At 49.6% G+C, this 21,042-nt stretch overlaps 1 protein-coding gene across 2 annotated transcripts in view; it reads left to right on the top strand.

Moving 5' to 3' along the window:
• Positions 1–21,042, top strand: part of NUDT3 (nudix hydrolase 3) — a 443,844-nt gene that overhangs the window by 286,912 nt on the left and 135,890 nt on the right. For both annotated transcript variants that reach the window (XM_086923201.1, XM_086923200.1), the window contains exon 3: positions 14,947–14,991. In XM_086923201.1, coding sequence (XP_086779327.1) covers positions 14,947–14,991 — 45 coding nt within the window. The remainder of the gene's footprint in view (positions 1–14,946; positions 14,992–21,042) is intronic.

The raw sequence follows: 21,042 nt of genomic DNA, 5'->3' as shown, positions 1-21,042 counted from the left end.
TGACCACACCAACCGTCTAAGTTTCGATGCTTTATCTGAAAGGTTTGATCCACATTTCCCCCAAGCCCCTTTTGGCCACAGTGGGTTCTTAATTTAGTTCTCTCATTTCTGATGTGCTCCCCATTCGAGCCAGTGCACAGCTGTCCATTTCATTGTTTAACTCTCAGAACGGTCTTTCTCTTTGCTATTACTTAATCTTTGAGGTTAGGGTGGCTTGAATAGTAGGAAATGACTAAAAAAGGAAGTTAGAACTGGTTCGGACGAAGAGGGGGATAACAGTGTAGAATTGGCAGATTTGCTCAGGGTGAATGAACCTACTCACAGCGCAAATGTATGTATGCCTTCGGAAACCTGAGCCAAATAGGCTAGGATGTTGATTCAGTAGTTGGCGATTGTGATGCAAAATGGGCTGGGGCATGAGACCGTGTAAGCAGGTATTGAGGGTGGCGTCTTAGCTTATGGCATAAGCTGTTGGGTGTTAGTGATCTAATTTTATAGGTCAAAGCCTACCAGACAGCACCACTGTCTGGTGTGCTACCAGTATGTTAGGGAGGGTCCGAAAGCTTCTCTTGGCATGCATTCCGCCCATTACTTACCATTTGCTTTGTATTTTGTAACTCACATTAGCTTGCTTTCCATTTGCTGGCTTTATTTGTTTTAGGCTGTCTAGCTTGAAACTTTTCCTTCTATGGATCGTAGCCTATTTACTCTATTCCTCCAGAGCTCGCTTTTGGTAAACAGGCATTTAAATATTGTTCTTATCTTGTCACATTTGTAGTGCCTTCCAAGACAGAGGTCAGATGTCCGGTTCGGTCTTCGAGGGACCTTGGTGTTTACCTTTCTTTCTCTGACTTTAAAGTGAGAGGATTTGTGACAAACCTGGTGTTTACCCATGTGAGAGGAGAGTCTATAGGATGATCTGTTCAAATAGTTCAGAATATATCAAAATTATAAAAGCACAAATGAATTACCTTATGTTTGTAATTCTGAAGTTAGGTGGAAACACATTTTTTAATATGGTCTAATCCGTACACTTGGCGATGCCATTTCCACACATCATTTGAGCGCTGTGTACTTTTTTCAGTTAAACTCTTTCTGTGCGAATAAAATGGTAATTTCAATTGAAAATGTGTTTTCTTTAACAGTGTACCACACCATGCATACTCCACTCTACGCCAGTCCACTGTACAACACTACTCCATGGCACAGACACTTACCTCTGTGCCGCTTTCCGCTCCCCTCTGTGCTGCTCTCCTCTGTGCTGCGCCCCTCCGCTCTACCCTAGACCCCTCCGCTCTACCCTAGACCCCTCCGCTCTACCCTAGACCCCTCCGCTCTACCCTAGACCCCTCCGCTCTACCCTAGACCCCTCCGCTCTACCCTAGACCCCTCCGCTCTACCCTAGACCCCTCCGCTCTACCCTAGACCCCTCCGCTCCGCTGCACTCCATACCCCTCCGCTCCGCTGCACTCCATACCCCTCCGCTCCGCTGCACTCCATACCCCTCCGCTCCGCTGCACTCCATACCCCTCCGCTCCGCTGCACTCCATACCCCTCCGCTCCGCTGCACTCCATACCCCTCCGCTCCGCTGCACTCCATACCCCTCCGCTCCGCTGCACTCCATACCCCTCCGCTCCGCTGCACTCCATACCCCTCCGCTCCGCTGCACTCCATACCCCTCCGCTCCGCTGCACTCCATACCCCTCCGCTCCACTCCATACCCCTCCGCTCCGCTGCACTCCATACCCTTCCACTCCGCTGCACTCCATACCCCTCCACTCCGCTGCACTCCATACCCCTCCACTCCGCTGCACTCCATACCCCTCCACTCCGCTGCACTCCATACCCCTCCGCTCCGCTGCACTCCATACCCCTCCGCTCCGCTGCACTCCATACCCCTCCGCTCCGCTGCACTCCATACCCCTCCGCTCCGCTGCACTCCATACCCCTCCGCTCCGCTGCACTCCATACCCCTCCGCTCCGCTGCACTCCATACCCCTCCGCTCCGCTGCACTCCATACCCCTCCGCTCCGCTGCACTCCATACCCCTCCGCTCCGCTGCACTCCATACCCCTCCGCTCCACTCCATACCCCTCCGCTCCGCTGCACTCCATACCCTTCCACTCCGCTGCACTCCATACCCCTCCACTCCGCTGCACTCCATACCCCTCCACTCCGCTGCACTCCATACCCCTCCACTCCGCTGCACTCCATACCCCTCCACTCCGCTGCACTCCATACCCCTCCACTCCGCTGCACTCCATACCCCTCCACTCCGCTGCACTCCATACCCCTCCACTCCGCTGCACTCCATACCCCTCCACTCCGCTGCACTCCATACCCCTCCACTCCGCTGCACTCCATACCCCTCCACTCCGCTGCACTCCATACCCCTCTACTCCGCTGCACTCCATACCCCTCCACTCCATACCCCTCCACTCTATACCCCTCCACTCCATACCCCTCCACTCTATACCCCTCCACTCCATACCCCTCCACTTAGCTGCACTTCTTACCACTCCACTCCCCTCCACTCCATACCCCTCCACTTAGCTAACTTGTTACCACTCCACTCCATACCCCTCCACTCCATACCCCTCCACTTAGCTGCACTTCTTACCACTCCACTCCATACCCCTCCACTCCATACCCCTCCACTTAGCTGCACTTCTTACCACTCCACTCCATACCCCTCCACTCCACGCTAGGCCACTCCACGCCCCTACTCGCATCTCTACTTTACACCAAAAACGTTTAGCCTTGCTGAATAGTAGAGCATGGCGAATACACATTTGCAAAGCCAATATCTTTACATAGACGAGACCTATTGGCTTTGCCAATGTTTGTATTTTCCAGCATTGCAGTAACTGCTATTAATTTCCAGCCTTTGTTGTAGGCCCCCCTTTTTAGGTCTTGCCTAGCGATGCAGCCCATGCGCTGCACGTCTTGGCGAGATCTATTATTGTCTATTTCTTTGTCGAAGGGGGACAAGACATCTGCACGTGTACGGAGGACAGGTGATGTGCATGCGTACGGCTCGTGGCGTTAGCACAAGGGACAGCAGATGTGCACGCGTACAGCTCGCGGCGTTAGCACAACTCCTGCTCGCACTCTCTCTCCCTCCCTGTCTCTATCAGGCCCCTTCTCCTTTCATTATATGCCGCCCCTTCTTCAAGAATGGTTGCCGCACCTTTCATTTCTCTGGTGCAGCTTGCCAAACTCTATTTTTTCAATATTATGTGCTTTTTGTAGGCAGAGCGGCGTGCTGCGCTACTTATGAAAAACGTACAATATTGAAAGCATAGCGAGGCGCACTTTTCTTTCCTCTGGCGCGGCTTGCTAAACTCTATTTTTTAGGGCTCAACCTCTGCCAATGCACTTGCACATTGCAGATGTCGAGACATATTGGGGCTTAACAAGAGCTTAACCAAACGAGCGATTTGATGCTGTGCCCGTGAAAAAAACGTGTGCACGCATCAAAGCCACCAGCCTCCCTCCCACAAGCTTCCCCCAGCGTGCGCTCTGGCATTTCTCCTCCCCTAATTATTCACTGCCCACGGCCGGCCGGCACATCAAAGGCTGCTCCTCCCCGTGCGTCTTGTCACCCTTACTCTCCCCTATTCTTCCCTTCTTGCCTCTCCCCGCCCCCCCTCCCCACCACAGCAATGCCGAGGGCTTGTTTCACGTGTTGGCTTTGGTTGCACATCCTATTTTACATTTGTACAGTGTTGACTTCGCTGTCTATAGATTTAGCATTGCTTTGTGTAGTTGTTTGGCTCCATACGCATTGAGATTCTCTGTTGTCGTGGATTTTGCTTGGCCTACGGATGTGCTTACATAAGTCTTGTATAGCTCAGTCTTGTTATCGGGCTGTGTTTATAGATTTTGTTTGGCTTAATATGCATGTGTAGTTCCTTCTGACTGTACAAGTTTTACGTATTTCTCCTTGTCCTAGGTGGATTTTGACCTTTTCCCAATGCCTGCACAAATAGTATAGCTTTAATGTGTGATTCGACTTTGTGCGTTAGAAGTGTGAGTTAAGCCTAGACGGCGATTACAAAATCTCTTGTTACGGGAAAAAAAATCCTAAAGGGGTTAGAGTCCTGGCATTACTTACCTTTACTTACTACTAGTTGTTTCCCACGTTACTCGTGTTTCCTTTCTTCCTGTTGGTCAGTGCCTCCTCCCTCCAGCTTCCTGCTTGGCTTCACGTCTTTGTTCTTGCTGTGGTGCCTGGCTCAAGTAATGTTTTCGGCATCCAATGTCCTTCCACTGGCCTTGAACTTGTAATATCCATGTTTTTTTTTACTGTCCAGTGTACACATTCTATTTTGTTGCTTGCCTGTCCCTACCATGACCTCACGTCTGTCGCTGCATGCTTCTTCCTCTTCGTTGCTGGCCTGTCTCTCACTACCTAGAACCTATCACTGCATGCCCCTTCCCCACCCCATTGCTAATTGCCTCCCTCCATCATAGCTTGTTTTATATTGTGCAGAGTCCACTGGAAGGACTTGGAGTGATTTAGATGAGCACCAGTTAAATCAGGCTCCATTTGCTGAATTCTAGACTCCCTCCTCCATTGCCCAGAGGCGCTGACAACCGTCCGCCATCGCCTGCTCTTTACACTCGCCATGACTCATGAGCACGCTGTGCCTCTAATTCGAGGGGAGGAGGCGGACATTCTGTCCCCAGCAGGGCGCCTCCTCGCCAGACTGCGCTGTTTACTGTAGCTGCCGCTTGTTTTCACTGTTTAGAAACGCTGCAAACAAACAGGACGTGTTTATCCGATATTTTACTTCCTGAGGCGTAAAATCTTCTGCACAGAAACACTTCTAAGATTCTCACCAAACAATAGTGAGTAAAGATACTCCACTGCCCACAACAGAAGAACTGAAATGAGGGATGCGCGGCCACTCTTATCTCTCCGCTCTCCTTACTCTCACCACTCTCCCCTCCCTCTCACCTCAATCTCCCCTCTGCTCACTATCCTCACTATCCCCACTCTCCCCTCTCCCCACTCTCCTCTCACCACTATTCCCTCTCACCACTCTCCCCTCTCTCCCCGTCACTCTCCTCTCCCCTCTTCTTCCCTCTCCTCACTCTTCCCTCTCCTCACTCTCCCCTCTCCTCACTCTCCCCTCTCCTCACTCTCCAATCCCTCTCTCCCCTCCCTCTTTCCCCTCTCTCCTCACTACCCTCTCTTCACTCCCCTCTTTCCTCTCCCTCTCCTCTCTCCTCACTCTCCCCTCTCCTCACTCTCCCCTCTCCTCACTCTCCCCTCTCCTCACTCTCCCCTCTCCTCACTCTCTCCCCTCCTCACTCTCCCCTCTCCTCACTCTCCCCTCTCCTCACTCTCCCCTCTCCTCACTCTCCCCTCTCCTCACTCTCCCCTCTCCTCACTCTCCCCTCTCCTCACTCTCCTCTCCTCACTCTCCCCTCTCCTCACTCTCCTCACTCTCCCCTCTCAACCCTCTCCCCACTCTCCCCTCTCAACCCTCTCCCCACTCAACCCTCTCCCCACTCAACCCTCTCCTCACTCAACCCTCTCCTCACTCAACCCTCTCCTCACTCAACCCTCACCTCACTCAACCCTCTCCTCACTCAACCCTCTCCTCACTCAACCCTCTCCTCACTCAACCCTCTCCTCACTCAACCCTCTCCTCACTCAACCCTCTCCTCACTCAACCCTCTCCTCACTCAACCCTCTCCTCACTCAACCCTCTCCCCTCTCAACCCTCTCCCCTCTCTTCTCCGATCTACCCTCTCCCCTCTCTTCTCCGATCTACCCTCTCCCCTCTCTTCTCCGATCTACCCTCTTACCTCTCTTCTCCGATCTACCCTCTTACCTCTCTTCTCCGATCTACCCTCTTACCTCTCTTCTCCGATCTACCCTCTTACCTCTCTCCTCTCGTCCCGCTACCCTCAGCACAACCACAGCATCACTCAGGGGCACCACAACATCACTATGCGCCACTACAGCATCACTAAACGTGACCGCATTACTCATTTCCATCCCAGCATCACTCAGCACCACCCCAGCATCACTCAGCACCACCACAGCACCACTAATCATCACCACATCATCACTCAGCGCCACCCCAGCATCACTCAGCGCCACCCCAGCATCACTCAGCGCCACCCCAGCATCACTCAGCGCAACCACAGCATCACTCAGCGCAACCACAGCATCACTGGTTCAAATATGTTCTTTCAATGTTCAAGCTGTTTTCAAGCTTTCACGCTTTATTACAAATCACAAAAAGATGTTAATATTTCATTCTGTTCTTGGATTTTCGTCACAATAAAAAACACTGAACATAATCTTCATAAAAGTTATTTACAAAAGTTTAAGCTATTGCCATTACGAATTAAATAAATTATTTAAGTATTAATTATTTAAAAAAAATAAAAGCCATTGTTATTTGTAATATCAAGTGAAAGGAAGTTATAGCTAGAAAATGTTCTAAACGATGATTAGCTGAAAGAATACCCTTTTATGTCTCAGATATAGACATATGTGAGATAAGCACTCTACAACAACCTAATATACAAAAAATATATACTTATTTTGATTAGTTTATTTAGATTATTTTTTCTTTTTGATTTATACAGAGTTCATATATAAATAAATAGAACAATGATATAATAGTGCATTTGAAAAACAAATTCATAACATGTGGATAAATTCATACACCATCAAAATATATATGTAATATCAATACATCTAAGTCACGTAAATACAAAACATGTTGCATTACAAATGCTATAGGTGTCACATTTGCGAAAGTTATAACTATTGGCATTGTAAATGACAAAGCTATTAATTTAGCTATTTTAAAAAATAACACATAAATGAAAAAAATTTCATTTATAAGACCAATAGCTCAAAATTTCCTAATGCGAGCCCTATATCATTTCAAATGCTTGTTTAATATTATATGCTTTCAGTAATCAGCGGTACAAAAGGGGGTGGTGCTGGACTGAGCATCTGAACCAATCAAACACTCACACCCAGTCAACAGATCTGGGTGTAATCCATCACCGTTCTTTAGCCCGCTCTGCCACCCGAGTTCAGACATGGCCATATGCAAATCAGTCTGACCCTGTGCCTCATGGGAACAGTCCAGGCCGAACTGCCAAGCCATGCCTTCCCTGGACCGGAAACAAGCTTAAGAGGACCGATTTCTGGCATTTCAGCCGTCTTCAGCCAGGCTTGCTTGAATCCAGTGGCAAAGTGAGCAAGGGACTCATGTCTGAGCATACCCTGCCAACTTATGGCGAACATCGTGGTACAAAAGGGGATGGTGATGTACGGAGCATCTGAACCAATCAAACACCCACAACTCAACTCAAACAATGTTTTTGCATTTGTCACCCCGAGTGGGATGGGTATGCTCAGACGTGAGTCCCATGCTCTCCACACCACTGGACTCAAGCTATCCTGGTTGAAGACGGCTGATAGCCAGAAACCGGTCCTAGGATGCTTGATTCCGGTCCAGGAAAGACATGGCTTGGCAGTTCGGGCTGGACTGTTCCCATGAGGCACAGGGTCAAGGCTGATTTGCATATGGCCATGTCTGAACTGGGGTGGTGTGGAGTGCAAAAAAACGATGGATTTAGGCCCAGATCTCTGTACTGGGGTGAATGTATGACATTGTTCTGCATTCTGTCCATCAACTGTTGTTTTTGCATTCAGTAATCAGCGCAGCATTCCGCTGGTGCCGTGCTGGTTACGAAAAGCATATCATCATATTGAAAAAATATACAAATATATCTTGTTTAATGTATCCATCGCTCTCTGCCTGGGACTGACGCCTCTGAAGCACTGGTTCCTTTCCCTGTAAACAGGGCTGTTAAATCGTGGCCGGGTGGGAGTAGGTTTGGCTGCCTTTTGCTTGAAATCAACTGTGACAACTGCTTCCCAGCTCCGACTCGACCCCTTACAGACTGCAACTCCTTACTCCTCCCCTCTCAGCTCGGACTCCTTTCGATCTCAACCTCTTCCACCCCCTCCCCCCCTCCCCTCCAAAGCCCAATGAGGGGAGTCATTCTCCTGCAACAAGAGTCCAACTCTACAACTGCTAAACAGAGCCATGCTGCCATTTGAAAAGTCTGGTGCCACAGGAGTCGTGGGTATGCAGAGAGCTTCACATCACACTCTACAAGTAAACACCAAATAACCAAGTAGCCCGTAACACTTGTCAGCCACCAGCCCAGGCACAGTAGTCCTGCAATAGCACACCATCAATTGACCTACTGAACAACACTGTCTAGCCGTGGCTCACTCAGGTCACTGCAACATAATCCTTTGCCTACATGCATGAAACACCACAAGCCACGATAAGTCAAAAACAAGCATTTGCAATGCAATAGGTCTTGCATTTGCAAGAGTTTAAGCTATTAGCAATGGAAATGCCTTTTCTCCAGTATTAGGGTGTCTTTCATAGATTCACATGCTTGAATATTCCCCGTCGTCGAAGTGGAAGTCCCACAGTAAATAAAATAGCAATAACATACCACTAACATATGTATGTAAATACATAACGCATGAGATAATACTAGAAAATACATAATAAATACACAAAACCAATTCCTACATAGGAATACATGGTAGAGAGAGAAAACACGTGTAACACGTTCCTGTCATTATGTTAGTCCAAACTACAGCCAATCTGGCGCCAGCACCCTTCCAGAACCTTCTCCTCAGAGCTCAGACTTTCTACGGCACATCGTGTGAAGGGAGACTCCCTGAGCTCTGCTCAGTTTTCTCAACTTCAAGTTTTCCAGTCTTCTCAGCATGTCTTCAAGTAAGTAGTCTTTTTTAGACCTTGCTCTTCTTGTGGGAAATTGCGTCTTTACTCTGAGGACCCCAACAAGAGTGCATTTATTGTCTTTATCCCGACCATGAGGTTGGTAACTGTAAGTTTTGCAGGACTTTCTCTACAAAGACCCTTAAGGACAGAGAAGGCTGTCTCCTCATTTGGCTTCAGCGACTTAAGGATAAGGATTCTGCACTGTCAGATGCAGAACGTTTGCAATCTGGACCTTCAAAAGCAGCCTCCAAACATAGTAGTGTGCAGGCTATGCCTTCACCTTTTCTAAAGAGGAAGAAACTTTCCCGGTCTGTGGCTCGTGCGGTGTCTTTTCCACCTCCTACTACCTCTACGCCCACGAAACCTAGCACTCGGGCATCTTCTGCTGCCTTCCATCATGTTTCTGCTCCGAAACATATTTCATTGTTGACTGGAGCGGCGACGATTGTCCAGACGACGAGATCAGGCGTCTCCGGATCGTCGGCGACAGGGACGACGATATCTGCCTCTGGATCGTCGTCGACGTCTTCCATGTCGACTAAGGTATCGCTTAGCTTCAAGATTGTCTCGTTGCCGATACCTATTGCCTCGTCGTAGACTAAGAAATTTGCTTTGTCGTCAGCAAAGTCATCGTCGACGAAAGCTCAAAGGAAATCTTCGTCGTCGGTCCTGTCCACCACTGCTCCGTCGACGGCGGCTTCATCAACGCCGACGACTTCATCGACGACCTTACCGTCTACGATGGTTCCGTCGACGGCGGCTCCGTCAACGGTGGATCTTTCTGCTTCATTGCCTTTGGTGCCCTTGTCTTCCAACGGGTCTGGCTCTTCCACCGCCGACCCCTTGCACCATCGCCGTCAACGACCAGTTGACTAACTATCCATCCCAGATCCGCAGCCTTCCTCACCCATGTTCGCCACGGGCTCTGAGCAGGATTCTGACTCTGACAATGATATGGGTGATTCCTTCAGAGTGGCACGCAGACCTTCGGATTTGATTATTAAGTGCCAGGATTGCGGTGATGATGATGACGACCAGTATTCTCAGGCAGAAGAACAATCTGTACAAGTTCCAACTGCGACACTGCCTTTGTCGCTCATCTCAAATCTCCAAATTATGTTGGACTACAACCGGCGTTTCCCGCCTTCTCCACAGGGTTCGCCTATGCCTCATCTGCCTGCGGCTGCGGCGGCTCCTGTCCCGCCACCATTGCCACCAACGCCTTCACCACAGGTTCAGACATCATTGAAGATACACACTACGGTGTACCCGGTTGATGATGATGATGACGTCATTCCAGAACGGGAAGATGGAGAAGTCCACGATGATGATGATGACGCCGCCACCCACATGGCTGAGTGGGACGACTACCAAATCCAGACGCCGTCCCCTCCTCCGGTAGAGCCCGGGGATTCGCCTCCGGTGGACATTGCAAGTTTCCATCAGCTGATGGATAGAGCGGCCCAGCGCTTCAAGTTACCCAGAGTCCAGCGGGAGGAGGACTGTTTCCTCTATGATTTTAAAAATCAACCATTCAAGCAAGTCCACACTATATCCATCATAGACTTTATATGGACTGAAGGGGTGAAACTCATGCAAACTCCAAATTCGCTGCCAGCTCAACTGCCTCGCCTTTAGAAAAAATGCAAGGCGCCCATAGGTTCTCCAGCATGCCTTGTCGCTCATCCAAAGCCTGACTCAGTGGTCACTCAAGCTGCACAACGTTGTTCCCGTAATCCGACATCTCCAATTTCAGCTCCTCCGGATCGTGAGGATTGTCGCCTGGACGCTATTGGACGCAAATTCTCCACTATGGCATCCACTACGGTGAGGGCGGCTAATGCTTTAGCATCTTAGGCCGCTACGACCGCCAGATGTGGTCGGACTTGTCTGCCCTGGTGAACCTCATCCCAGACTCTTCCAAGGCTGAAGCTTTAAAGATTCTGCAAGACGGCGAGAGGACATCGGAGGATATTGATTGCGCAGTTGACATTGCGTGCACTGGCTTTCGTCAGCTTGCTGGGACAGCGGTCTTGTGGAGGCAGGGTTGGTTACGGTCCACCTCTTTCCGCCAGGAAGTACAATTCAAGATCCTGGGTATGCTGTACGACGGTGAGTTGCTTTTTGGAGCGCACATAGACGAGGCTTTGCAGTCCATTAAAAAGGACACCGATACTGCTCGCTCATTGGGGACTTTACAGTTTCTGAAGCAGCCATTTCGGGGTGCACGCGGACACGGCACCTCCTCAACTTTTCGTGGAGGAAACACTCAATATCGCTCCTACCACCAAGGTAACCAACGTTACTCGTCCAACCAACAGCAGTCCACCCAACAGCAGTCGTCCAGATCCTACAGGGGAATATCCTCATATAAAGGATCCACTCCCAAACGTCAATGACTTGTGTATTCCCCCAAGTGTTGGAGGTCGAATCTCTTTTCTCAGTGGTCCTCCATCACCTCGAACCGCTGGGCTCTGGACATTGTGGCAAAGGGCCATGCTCTAGAGTTCATCAAGATTCCTCCTCCCACTCCACCGTCTGGCCCGCCTCCTCATCACCTCAAGGAGCTTTTCCATCAAGTTTGTGTTCTAATTCAGAAAGGTGCCGTCGAAGTGGTTCCCAAGTCTGAGAGGAAAGGGTTTCTATTCCCGTTTCTTCCTAATACTCAAGAAGACTGGAGATTGGCGACAGTTTCTGGATTTGCGAGCGCTCAACAGGTACCTCAAGAGCCAATCCTTCCACATGCTTACACTAGTAGAGATCCTGCGTCTTCTCTCCATGGGCGACTTTATGACCACCATCGACCTTCAGGATGCTTACTTCCATGTTCCAATTCTTCAAAAGCATCGGAAGTACTTGCGCTTCCAGGTGGGACGGAGAGACTTCCAGTTCAAGGTGTTGCCCTTCGGCCTCCGGGCCGCCCCTCGTGTCTTCATGGAAGTATTGGCTCCAGTAGTGGCTTACCTGCGTCTCCAAGGCGTCCAAATCTTTCCATATCTGGACGACTGCCTCCTCAAGTCAGTCTCGCAGACAACTGCTTCAACACACTCGTCCTTGTCGATCTCTCGGCCTAGCCATCAATGCCGACAAGTCTCAGGTCGAACCGGCTCCCTGCAGGAATTTTCTTGGAGCCACTTTAGACACAATGCTTTCAAAGGCATTCGTGTCCCAAGAGCATCAACAAAAGATCCTCCGCTTGGTGTCTCTGGTTCGGGCAAGACTGTCCATTTCTGTCCGGATCTTAGTCATTTCTGGGGATGGCATAGTCTTGTATTGCACTGATCCCAAATTGCAGACTACGGAGTCGCCCCATTTAGGAGGAATTGGACGTACAGTGGCGTCAGGTCACCGGTTCTTTCACCGACCTTGTGGGTGTCACCGCTCGCATGAGAACAGCTCTCCAATGGTGGGCGCAACCGTCCAACCTTGCAACAGGGACTTTTCCTCTTTACCACTCCAGAACTCATGCTCACAACAGACACCTCATTAGAAGGCTGGGGTGCTCACCTTAAAGGCCTCTCCATCAAGGGCTTATGGTCTCTGCTTCAACGTTCCTGGCACATCAACAGGCTGGAGTTGATGGCAATTTTTCTGGCACTCAAGTCGTTCCTTCCTGTGATTCAAGGGGAATCGGTGCTCATTCAGACGTACAATACCACCAGTATGCACTATGTCAACAAGCAGGGCGGAACCAGGTCTCCACTCTTCTCTGCTGGCTCAGTCGATTTGGGGTTGGGCAATCTGTCATCAAGTTACCCTGGCGGCGGTGCATCTGCCGGGCGTCTCCAACATCCTAGCGGATTCCCTCAACAGGTCCACGTCATCGAACCACGAGTGGGAGTTCCAACTCTCGACCTCATTTTTCAACGATGGGGTCGTCCGTCTCTGGATCTCGTTGCAACCCTGAAGAACCGGAAATGCCCATCTTACGCAAGTTGGCATCCCCACCAAGGGTCGTGCGGGAATGCCCTTTTGATGAATTGGTGCGATCTATTTGCCTACGATTTTCCTCCGATTCCGTTGGTGCCTAGTGTGCTGTGGAAGATGCGGAGGCAGCCCTGCCACATTCTCCTGATCGCCCCCAGATGGCCCCGACCGGCTTGGTTCTCGGAGTTGCTCCTTCTGTCCCAGTGCGAGCCCATCCTCCTTCAAACTCGACCGAACCTCCTCACGATGGACAAGGGTCAGATTTGCCATCCGAACCCCTCCTATGCATTTAAATATCTCGCCTGAATGCAGAGACCTTCTCGCTCAGGCCAGAGCTCCATCTACCATGAAGACTTACAAGCTCAAATGGAAGAGGGTCTGCCATTGGTGCGGGCTACAATATCCATCCTATCCATTCCACTCCGGAGCAGCTACTTCAGTTCTTTTTGCACCTGGCTCAATCCGGGCTTTCCCATGCTACTTTGAGTGTTTTCTTGGCGGCAATCTCTCGTTTCCAGCAGGATGGCTCCTCCTCTCTCTGCTCTTCCAGAGTTATTGGTCAGTTTTTCAAAGGACTGTTCCGGAAGTTCCCACCTCTTCGACATCCTCCTCCCACTTGGCACCTCAATGTCGTCTTGGGCTCGAATGAAGTCGCCATTCAAGCCTATCCGTAGGGCGGACTTAGAGTTTCTGACCTGGAAGGTAGCCCTTCTCCTTGCTCTGACATTATCTCCTCATGTGAGTGATCTTCACGCTTTCACTGTTAAGCCTCCTTTTCTGCAATTCAAACTTGACTGTGTGGTGCTTCGCACCAACCCAACTTTCCTGCCGAAGGTGCCTACAGATTTCCATCTAATGAACCTGTTTTCTTAAAGACTTTCTTTGCTGATCCTCAATCTCCGGCAGAGCAGCGATTGCACTCTTTGGACATCAAACGATGCCTTAAATTTTACATCAGCAGGACAGCCCCTTTTCGCAGATCCAATAACTGTTCATTGTCTACGGAAGCATGCGTAAAGGGCGCCCTGTTACCAAGTCAACTATTGCACGTTGGATTTCTTCAGCCATTGTCTTCTGCCATCGGCAAGCCTCTACAATCTTCAGTGAGGGCTCATTCCACCAGGGCGATGTCATCCTCTACCGCCCTGTTTGCTGGTGTGCCGCTTCATCAGATTTGCGGAGCAGCCACGTGGTCCAACAGGCACACGTTCACGAAGCACTACTGCCTGGATGCCATCAACGAGGCGGATACAGCAGTGGGACAGGAAGTAGTTTTTTTAAATAAGGTGAGCCTCTGTCTTTCCTCCTCCACTATGGTTTTCTATGATTGCTATCAGTACTTGCATGACTGTATTATTATGGTTTCATTGGTTTCTCCATGCTGTTACATACAATCGGGCCTCTTCGACTGGTACTGCTCTCTATTCTATTCAAGCATGTGAATCTATGAAAGACACCCTAATACTGGAGAAGAACAATTGTTACTTACCTGTAAACAGGTGGTTCTCCAGTATTGGTGTCTTTCGTAGATTCACATGCGACCCACCCACCTCCCCTCAGAGGCTCGCTTCTCCTCATCAACTTTTGTCACTCTTGTGCTACGAAAATCTGAGGGTCTGAGCTCTGAAGAGAAGGTTCTGGAAGGGTGCTGGCAACTGATTGGCTGTAGTTTGGACTAACATAATGACAGGAATATGTAAAGTGTTTTCTCTCCCTCCTATGTAGGAATTGTTTTTGAGTATTTATGTATTTTCTAGTATTATCTCATGTGTTATGTATTTACATACATATGTTAGTGGTATGTTATTGCTATTTTATTTACCGTGGGACTCCCACTTCGACGACTAGGAATATTCAAGCATGTGGATCTATGAAAGACACCAATACTGGAGAACCACCTATTTACAGGTAAGTAACAATTTTTCTTATTTAGGTTTTAAAAATCAACACATATGTCACACAATGTCAATAGCTCAAACTCTCCTACATGCGAGACCTATTGCATTGCACATGCTTTATTTCTCTGCGTCCATATTTTTGTATGGGCGATTAAGTCCTTATTACTGTAGCAGCTAGTAGTGTTAAACTATCGTATAAATTAAGTGAACTGCCAATGCTGAAAATGCTTGTCGTGTCTTTTAAGCAAACACCTTGCAGCTGTTAGGTTTGTAACTTTCAAAATGTTTTTTTTGTTTTTTTAAACAGGCTGGCGTGAAGGGAACCTTAGGAAGACTAGTTGGCGTGTTTGAGGTACATTTTAATATATTAATGTTTTTACGAAATGTTCCAGTTAATGCACTCAAATAGACCTCCATAGCTCCCATAACTGTTAGCTAGTTTCAGGTCTCCGGCTAAGCATGTATTGATGCCATAGATAGTGTGAAGATATGCCATGTTTACGTACGTACCCCTTTACTTTTCTTGCTTAGCTTCCTGTGTCACCTTTTTTCATTTTAAATATTTGAGATACTTGGTCAGCAACACTGTACAAAGTTTGACCTTGTTACAGCTGCAATATTTCAGTACATGGGATCTATACAGCACCTAGTACCTGTTCTAAGGTAGGTAACTTTCTCTGTTTATTTTCATTTTTTCCCTACCCAATTTCTATTTTTCGAGGGAGAAGGACATACATATCCTGCTTGTTTAACCTCAAATGAGCAGTCCAAAGTTTTGATGGGTCTTTCAACAGATTGACCCATTCTGTTAAAAAGTTACATCTTGCCTGCTGTACTTTCTATCGACTTCTGTTCCATAGCATTAGATGTTCCCATGAAGCAGTGGCTTTAATCTGAATTTTTGTTTTTAAGATTCAGGGCCATGGGTCCAGAAGGAACGGTTTGGTCACGGATTTTCTCTGTGTAAATGATTTTGATTGAGACTTTTAGGAAATTCATTTTATTTAGGGGCCTTAAAATTTCGGCATGGATCTGGTCCTACGATGGACACCCATAAATCCACTCTCCTTTGGCGAAGTTTGTGGTATAGTCATGTGTATCTTGTATATGCTTTCATGCATCAGTAGTAGTGACATAGTAAAGTTCTATGATGAAACATCAAGTTTCTCTTTGAGAACATTGATTTCAAAGAGAGAGAAGTCATTGGGGCTGGGTGTGATCTGGGCGTGATCTGGGCTCTGTTCTGTTACATACTCTTATATATAGATAAAAATATAAAAATAGATATAGATATATCTATAAAGAATACATTTGTTCATCTTCCTGCGACTATGTGATCAATACCAGTTGTTCACTGAAACTAAGTGTGCAGTGTAACAATTACTGTGTCCTTCAAATCTGCAGCCTGGATTTGTCACGGCAGGGCATTACTGCATCCTTTAATCGCAGTTATTGCACAATGTAACCATTCCCCTCTAAACGCTCTGATACCAGATACCTTTGGGTCAAGTTTGCGCTATATTAAACTCTGTTTAAAAAAAAAAAAAAAAAAAAAAAGCAGGTAGCAATGCATTAAAATCTTAATGATATATATGATTGTGTGTGTGTATGTATGGTGTGTGTGTGTATATATATATATATATATATATATATATATATATATATATATGTATATATATATATATATGTATGTATGTATATATATGTATATGTATGTGTGTATATATATATGTGTGTGTGTGAATGTATGTGCTTCTATTGTACACAGTTTCCACTGTGTAGATCTGAAAAAAACAGTGAGTTATAGATTCCTTACCTTAGAATTAACCCAGGCGTCGGACTTGTTCTGGGAGGCTTTTCATCAGCAGTACCCCTCCGCGTAAAAAAGGTTGCGTCAGGCGGCTCCGTATTCTTCGTTGGCATTGTAATTTCCGTAATGATGTCGCGGGAGCTCTTTAGACTCCGCCCTCGCGGGCTGACAACAGTTCTTTCTATTTTTGCGCCAGTATGCGCAGATCCGGAGAGAGCTGTACCCCCAGTCACTTTTTGACTGACTTTTTTCGAATTTTGTTGACTTCTTTTTTGAGTCTAACATCGACTCCTGGTGCATGAGTGATGCCCGGTTTCAAGGCCTGCGGTTCCTGTACCCGACTGATGTTAGTGACGGATCCGTAGCGCGTGTGCCTCTACTGCCTGGAGCCTGACCAGGACCCCACGTCAGACTCCGTCTGCTGAACCATGGCCTAGAAGTCTATGCGGGAGCAGTCCAGAAAGCTACTCTAAGCCCGGCAGTCAGCTCTGCGTCGTTCGAGGTCCCGGTCGCGTGGGAGGCCGATGACCGATCGCTCTGCCTTCATCACTCCTAGTAAAAGTCTTCGCACTCGGGGTCAGGTAAGTTGAAGCACAGGAAGAAGTCGAAGCATAAAAGCTCCTCGACTTCCCCTCGTCCGTTGGCCGGCGCGACAAAGGGTGCTGGTGCTGCCCCTCCCGTGGCTCCGCATGCGGAGGCTATATAGGGTAGACTCCAGCCTGACCGGGAGCGACCCCTGCCCAGCGTAGTCAGTTCTACGAAGCAATGCATGCCATCTTTCGGAGCCTGACTCTGCCCGTGCGCCTTCGGCCCCCCGCGGACTCGGCTGGGGGCCTCTAGCTTCGGCTCCTCAGGAACCCCTTGGATCCAGACCTGGATCAGGATCGGCGCCGGTCGACCTCATTACACCTCCATCAGCGCAGATTTCACCTGCACCACCTCTGCAGTCAATGCCGGCTGGACCTCCAACTGGCATCAACCAACGCCAGATCTGGCGCCGATGGGTACTTTTGTGCCTGCATTCCACCCTGGCCATTTTCAGCCAGTTTGGCAGGCAGAGGAAGGTGAGGAAGACTGGGAGGGGTCTTGTGACCCTTTAACTGACCCGTTGGAGTAAGACCAGAACTGAAGAGAGGAACTGGGGGATGCCAGTGATCTGGACACCTCACCAGACCTTGGCATGTTGTCTCCTTCTACTGTGGCTACAGAGGAGGGAGCGTCTTACACAGTGGTGTTGTGTAGGGAGACCGAGGCCCTAAACCTAGAGCTAGCTACTGTGACAGTCAGGACTAACCTCCTGACAGAGGTGCTTCAACCGGCAGCAAGCTCTTTGGAGCCCCTGCTGCCATTTAATGAAACCCTCATGGACATCCTTTTGGGCACCTGGTCCAGGCCCAATACAGGGACTCATGTGGATAGCATGGTTGCCCGATGCCACCGCCCAGCCCCGGGCGACCCCACTTTCCTCTGCCAACATCCTTCCCCTGAGAGCTTGGTAGTCCAAGCTTCAACGTCCGAAGCGCATTCCCTAACGCACCACCGGAGATGGAATCAAAGAAGCTGGATCAGCTTGGGAGGAAGTTGTTTTTTTCCTCCAGCTTAGGGCTGCTGTCGGTAAACACTGCATGCCTGTTGGGCCGTTATTCCCACTCCGTGTGGGATACGGTGGCGCAAGTGCTGACTCAGTGTCCAGAGGATGCTCAGGCCGTACCCTTGCGTGTTATTGCCGAGGGGAGAGACGCAGCAAAGTTTACCATCTGCTGTCGACTGGACACTGCCGACTCACTGGGTAGGACCATTTCAACGTCGGTGGCTCTTCGTCGTCACGCCTGGTTGAGAATGGCTGGCTTTTCTGGTGATGTCCAGAACACCTTGATGGACATGCCCTTTGATGGCCTTCGCCTGTACGGCGACAAGGCAGACAGTGCTCTAGAGCGCTTCAAGGACTCTGGCTACGGCCAAGTCCTTGGGCCTCTCCACCACGGACCCTGCACGGTCTGCTTTTCGCCCTTTTCGTGGCCACGGAAGGGGTGCCCCAACACGTTCCTTTCAGAAGCACAGGCCAGCGCTAGCTGTTCAACCTCAACACGGCCGGGGACGTGGGAACTACCGACATGGTTCTGGGGTCAGCGGGCGGGCCAGTCCACCACCGGCCCCTTTGCAGTAGCCTCCAAACCCTCCTATTCCGACCTTTCAGACGCCAATGGGCGGCAAGATCTGCCATCACCTCCTCCACTGGCGCACCATCGCGTCGGACACGACTTGGGTTTTGCAGATAGTCCGAAAGGGCTACTCCCTTCCCTTAAAGACTATCCCTCCACCCATGCCACCCCAGTACCATTGCATGTCTGGGGATCACCTGGCCCTTCTCCAACAGGAAGTGCTGTCTCTCTTGGCCAAAGGAGCCATTGAGTGCGTTCCTGCCCCAGAAGTATTTTGTGGTTACTGTTCCCACTACTTTCTGGTGCCCAAGAAGGACAAGGGCCTGCGTCCTATCTTGGATCTCAGGAATGTCAACCGCTTCCTTCGGAAGGAGAAGTTCAAAATGTTGACCCTGGCTCAGGTCCTGTCTGCCCTCGACCCTGGAGACTGGATGGTATTGTTGGACTTGTAAGACGCTTATTTCCACATCCCTGTCCTGCCAGCCCACTGGCGTTACCTCCGGTTCACGGTGGGCCACAAGCACTTTCAGTTTGCGGTGCTCCCCTTTGGCCTAACCAGCTCCCCTCTGGTGTTCACGAAAGTGATGGCGGTGGTCACCGCTCATCTGCACAGATCAGGGGTTCCAATCTTCCCCTATCTCGACGGCTGGTAGTTGAAGTCTAGCTCGCCCCATGCAGTTTTCTCCCCCTCCAGACTACGGCCGACCTTCTGCAGTCGCTGGAGTTCTCAATCAACGTGCCGAAGTTACACCTGACCTCCTCTCAAAATCTCCACTTCATCGGAGCGGTTCTGGACACGAGGTAGTTTCCGGTTTATCCTCCCGAACAGCAAGTCCGGAATATTCGGGCTATGATTTCGATGTTTCAGCCTCTATCCCAGCTTTCGGTCAGGATAACCCTGAGGCTGCTGGACCTCATGGCTTCTTGCATCCTGCTGATCGATCATGCCAGGCAGCATATGCGGGCTGTGCAGTGGGACCACAAGTTCCAGTGGTCGCAGCATCAGGGGAATCTGTCAGATTGCGTATAGATCTCGGAGGGCACTGCTCGACAATTGCAGTGGTGGCGAACAAATTAGGAAAGGGTCAACGGCAGATCCCTCTCCCTTCCCCAACCAGAACACATAGTGGTGACAGACACATCCCTTCTGGGATGGGGTGCCCAGATGGGAGAGGCAGTAATCAGAGGCCTCTGATCTCCGGCGAAGTCCGAGCGCCCCATCAACCTTCTGGAGCTTCGGGTGGTCCGTCTTGCACTAAAAGCATTCCTTCCCTATGTCCGGGAAAATGTGGTGCAGGTGTTCACGGACAACACCACTCCATGTGGTACTGCAACAAACAAGGCGGGTGGGGTTGTGGATCCTATGTCAAGAGGACCTCCGTCTCTGGACATGGCTGGAACATCAGGGCATATCCCTGGTGGTTCAACACCTGGCAGGTGCACTGAACGCCAGGGTGGACGAAGTCCGCCGCGGGTCCATGATGGATCACAAATGGAGTCTTCACTCTGAGGTGGTGCAAGGTCTCTTTCAGCAGTGGGGAGAGTCTTGGTTAGATCTATTCGCTACCGAAGAGCACGCGCAATGTCGGCAATTCTGCGTGTTTGCATTTCCAAGGTGGCACTCGCTAGGTGACACTTTTCGTCGCGAGTGGAGTTGCGGTCTGTTGTATGCCTTTCCGCCGATACCACTTCTGCCCAGAGTGCTGAAGATCAAGCGCGACCGGGCCCAAATCATTCTTGTGGCTCCAGATTGGGCACGAAGAGTCTAGTATCCCGAGCTGCTCAACATGGCCATTGATCCCTTGATCTGACTGCCACTTCGGGAGGATCTTCTTTCGAGCAGCAGGAGACGGTCCTCCAACCGAACCTATCCAGCCTCCACTTCCTTGCATGGCAATTGAGCGGCGACAGTTGATGTCATTTGACTTGCCTTATGAAGTCTGTGATGTAATCTTGGCAGCTAGGCGTCCCTCTACTAAGACTGTATACGCCTGCCGATGGGATACATTTGTGGCATGGTGTACATCAAAGGCAGTGGATCCCCTTTTTGCCCCTCATTCTGAGGTTCTCTTGTTCCTCCTGTCTTTGACCCTGCTAGGCTCTGCTCTGGGCACTCTTAAGAGCTACCTCTCGGCCATTTCAGCCTTCCCCAGGCTTCCTAATCAGCCTTTTCTTTTCAAGACCCCTGTTGTAAATAGATTTCTTAAAGGCATTACTCATCTTTTTCCTCCTATTCCCTTCGTAATGCCTCAGTGGGACTTGAATTTGGTTCTTATCTGATGTGCTTTCCCTTCGAGCCGCTACTTAACTATCCTCTCAGACTCCTCTCTGAAAATGCTTGTTCGAGGCAAATGAGCGGCAGATTGTACACTATGCATAGATGGCCATCTGGTGTTGGGCTCGTATGTGTTAGACCCGGCCTCGTGGCGTT

The sequence above is a fragment of the Lissotriton vulgaris genome, chromosome 5, assembly GCF_964263255.1.
Source record: "Lissotriton vulgaris chromosome 5, aLisVul1.2, whole genome shotgun sequence".
NCBI lineage: Eukaryota > Metazoa > Chordata > Amphibia > Caudata > Salamandridae > Lissotriton > Lissotriton vulgaris.
The sequence above is the reverse complement of the archived record's forward strand: the minus strand, read 5'-3'. Positions and strand labels throughout refer to the sequence as shown.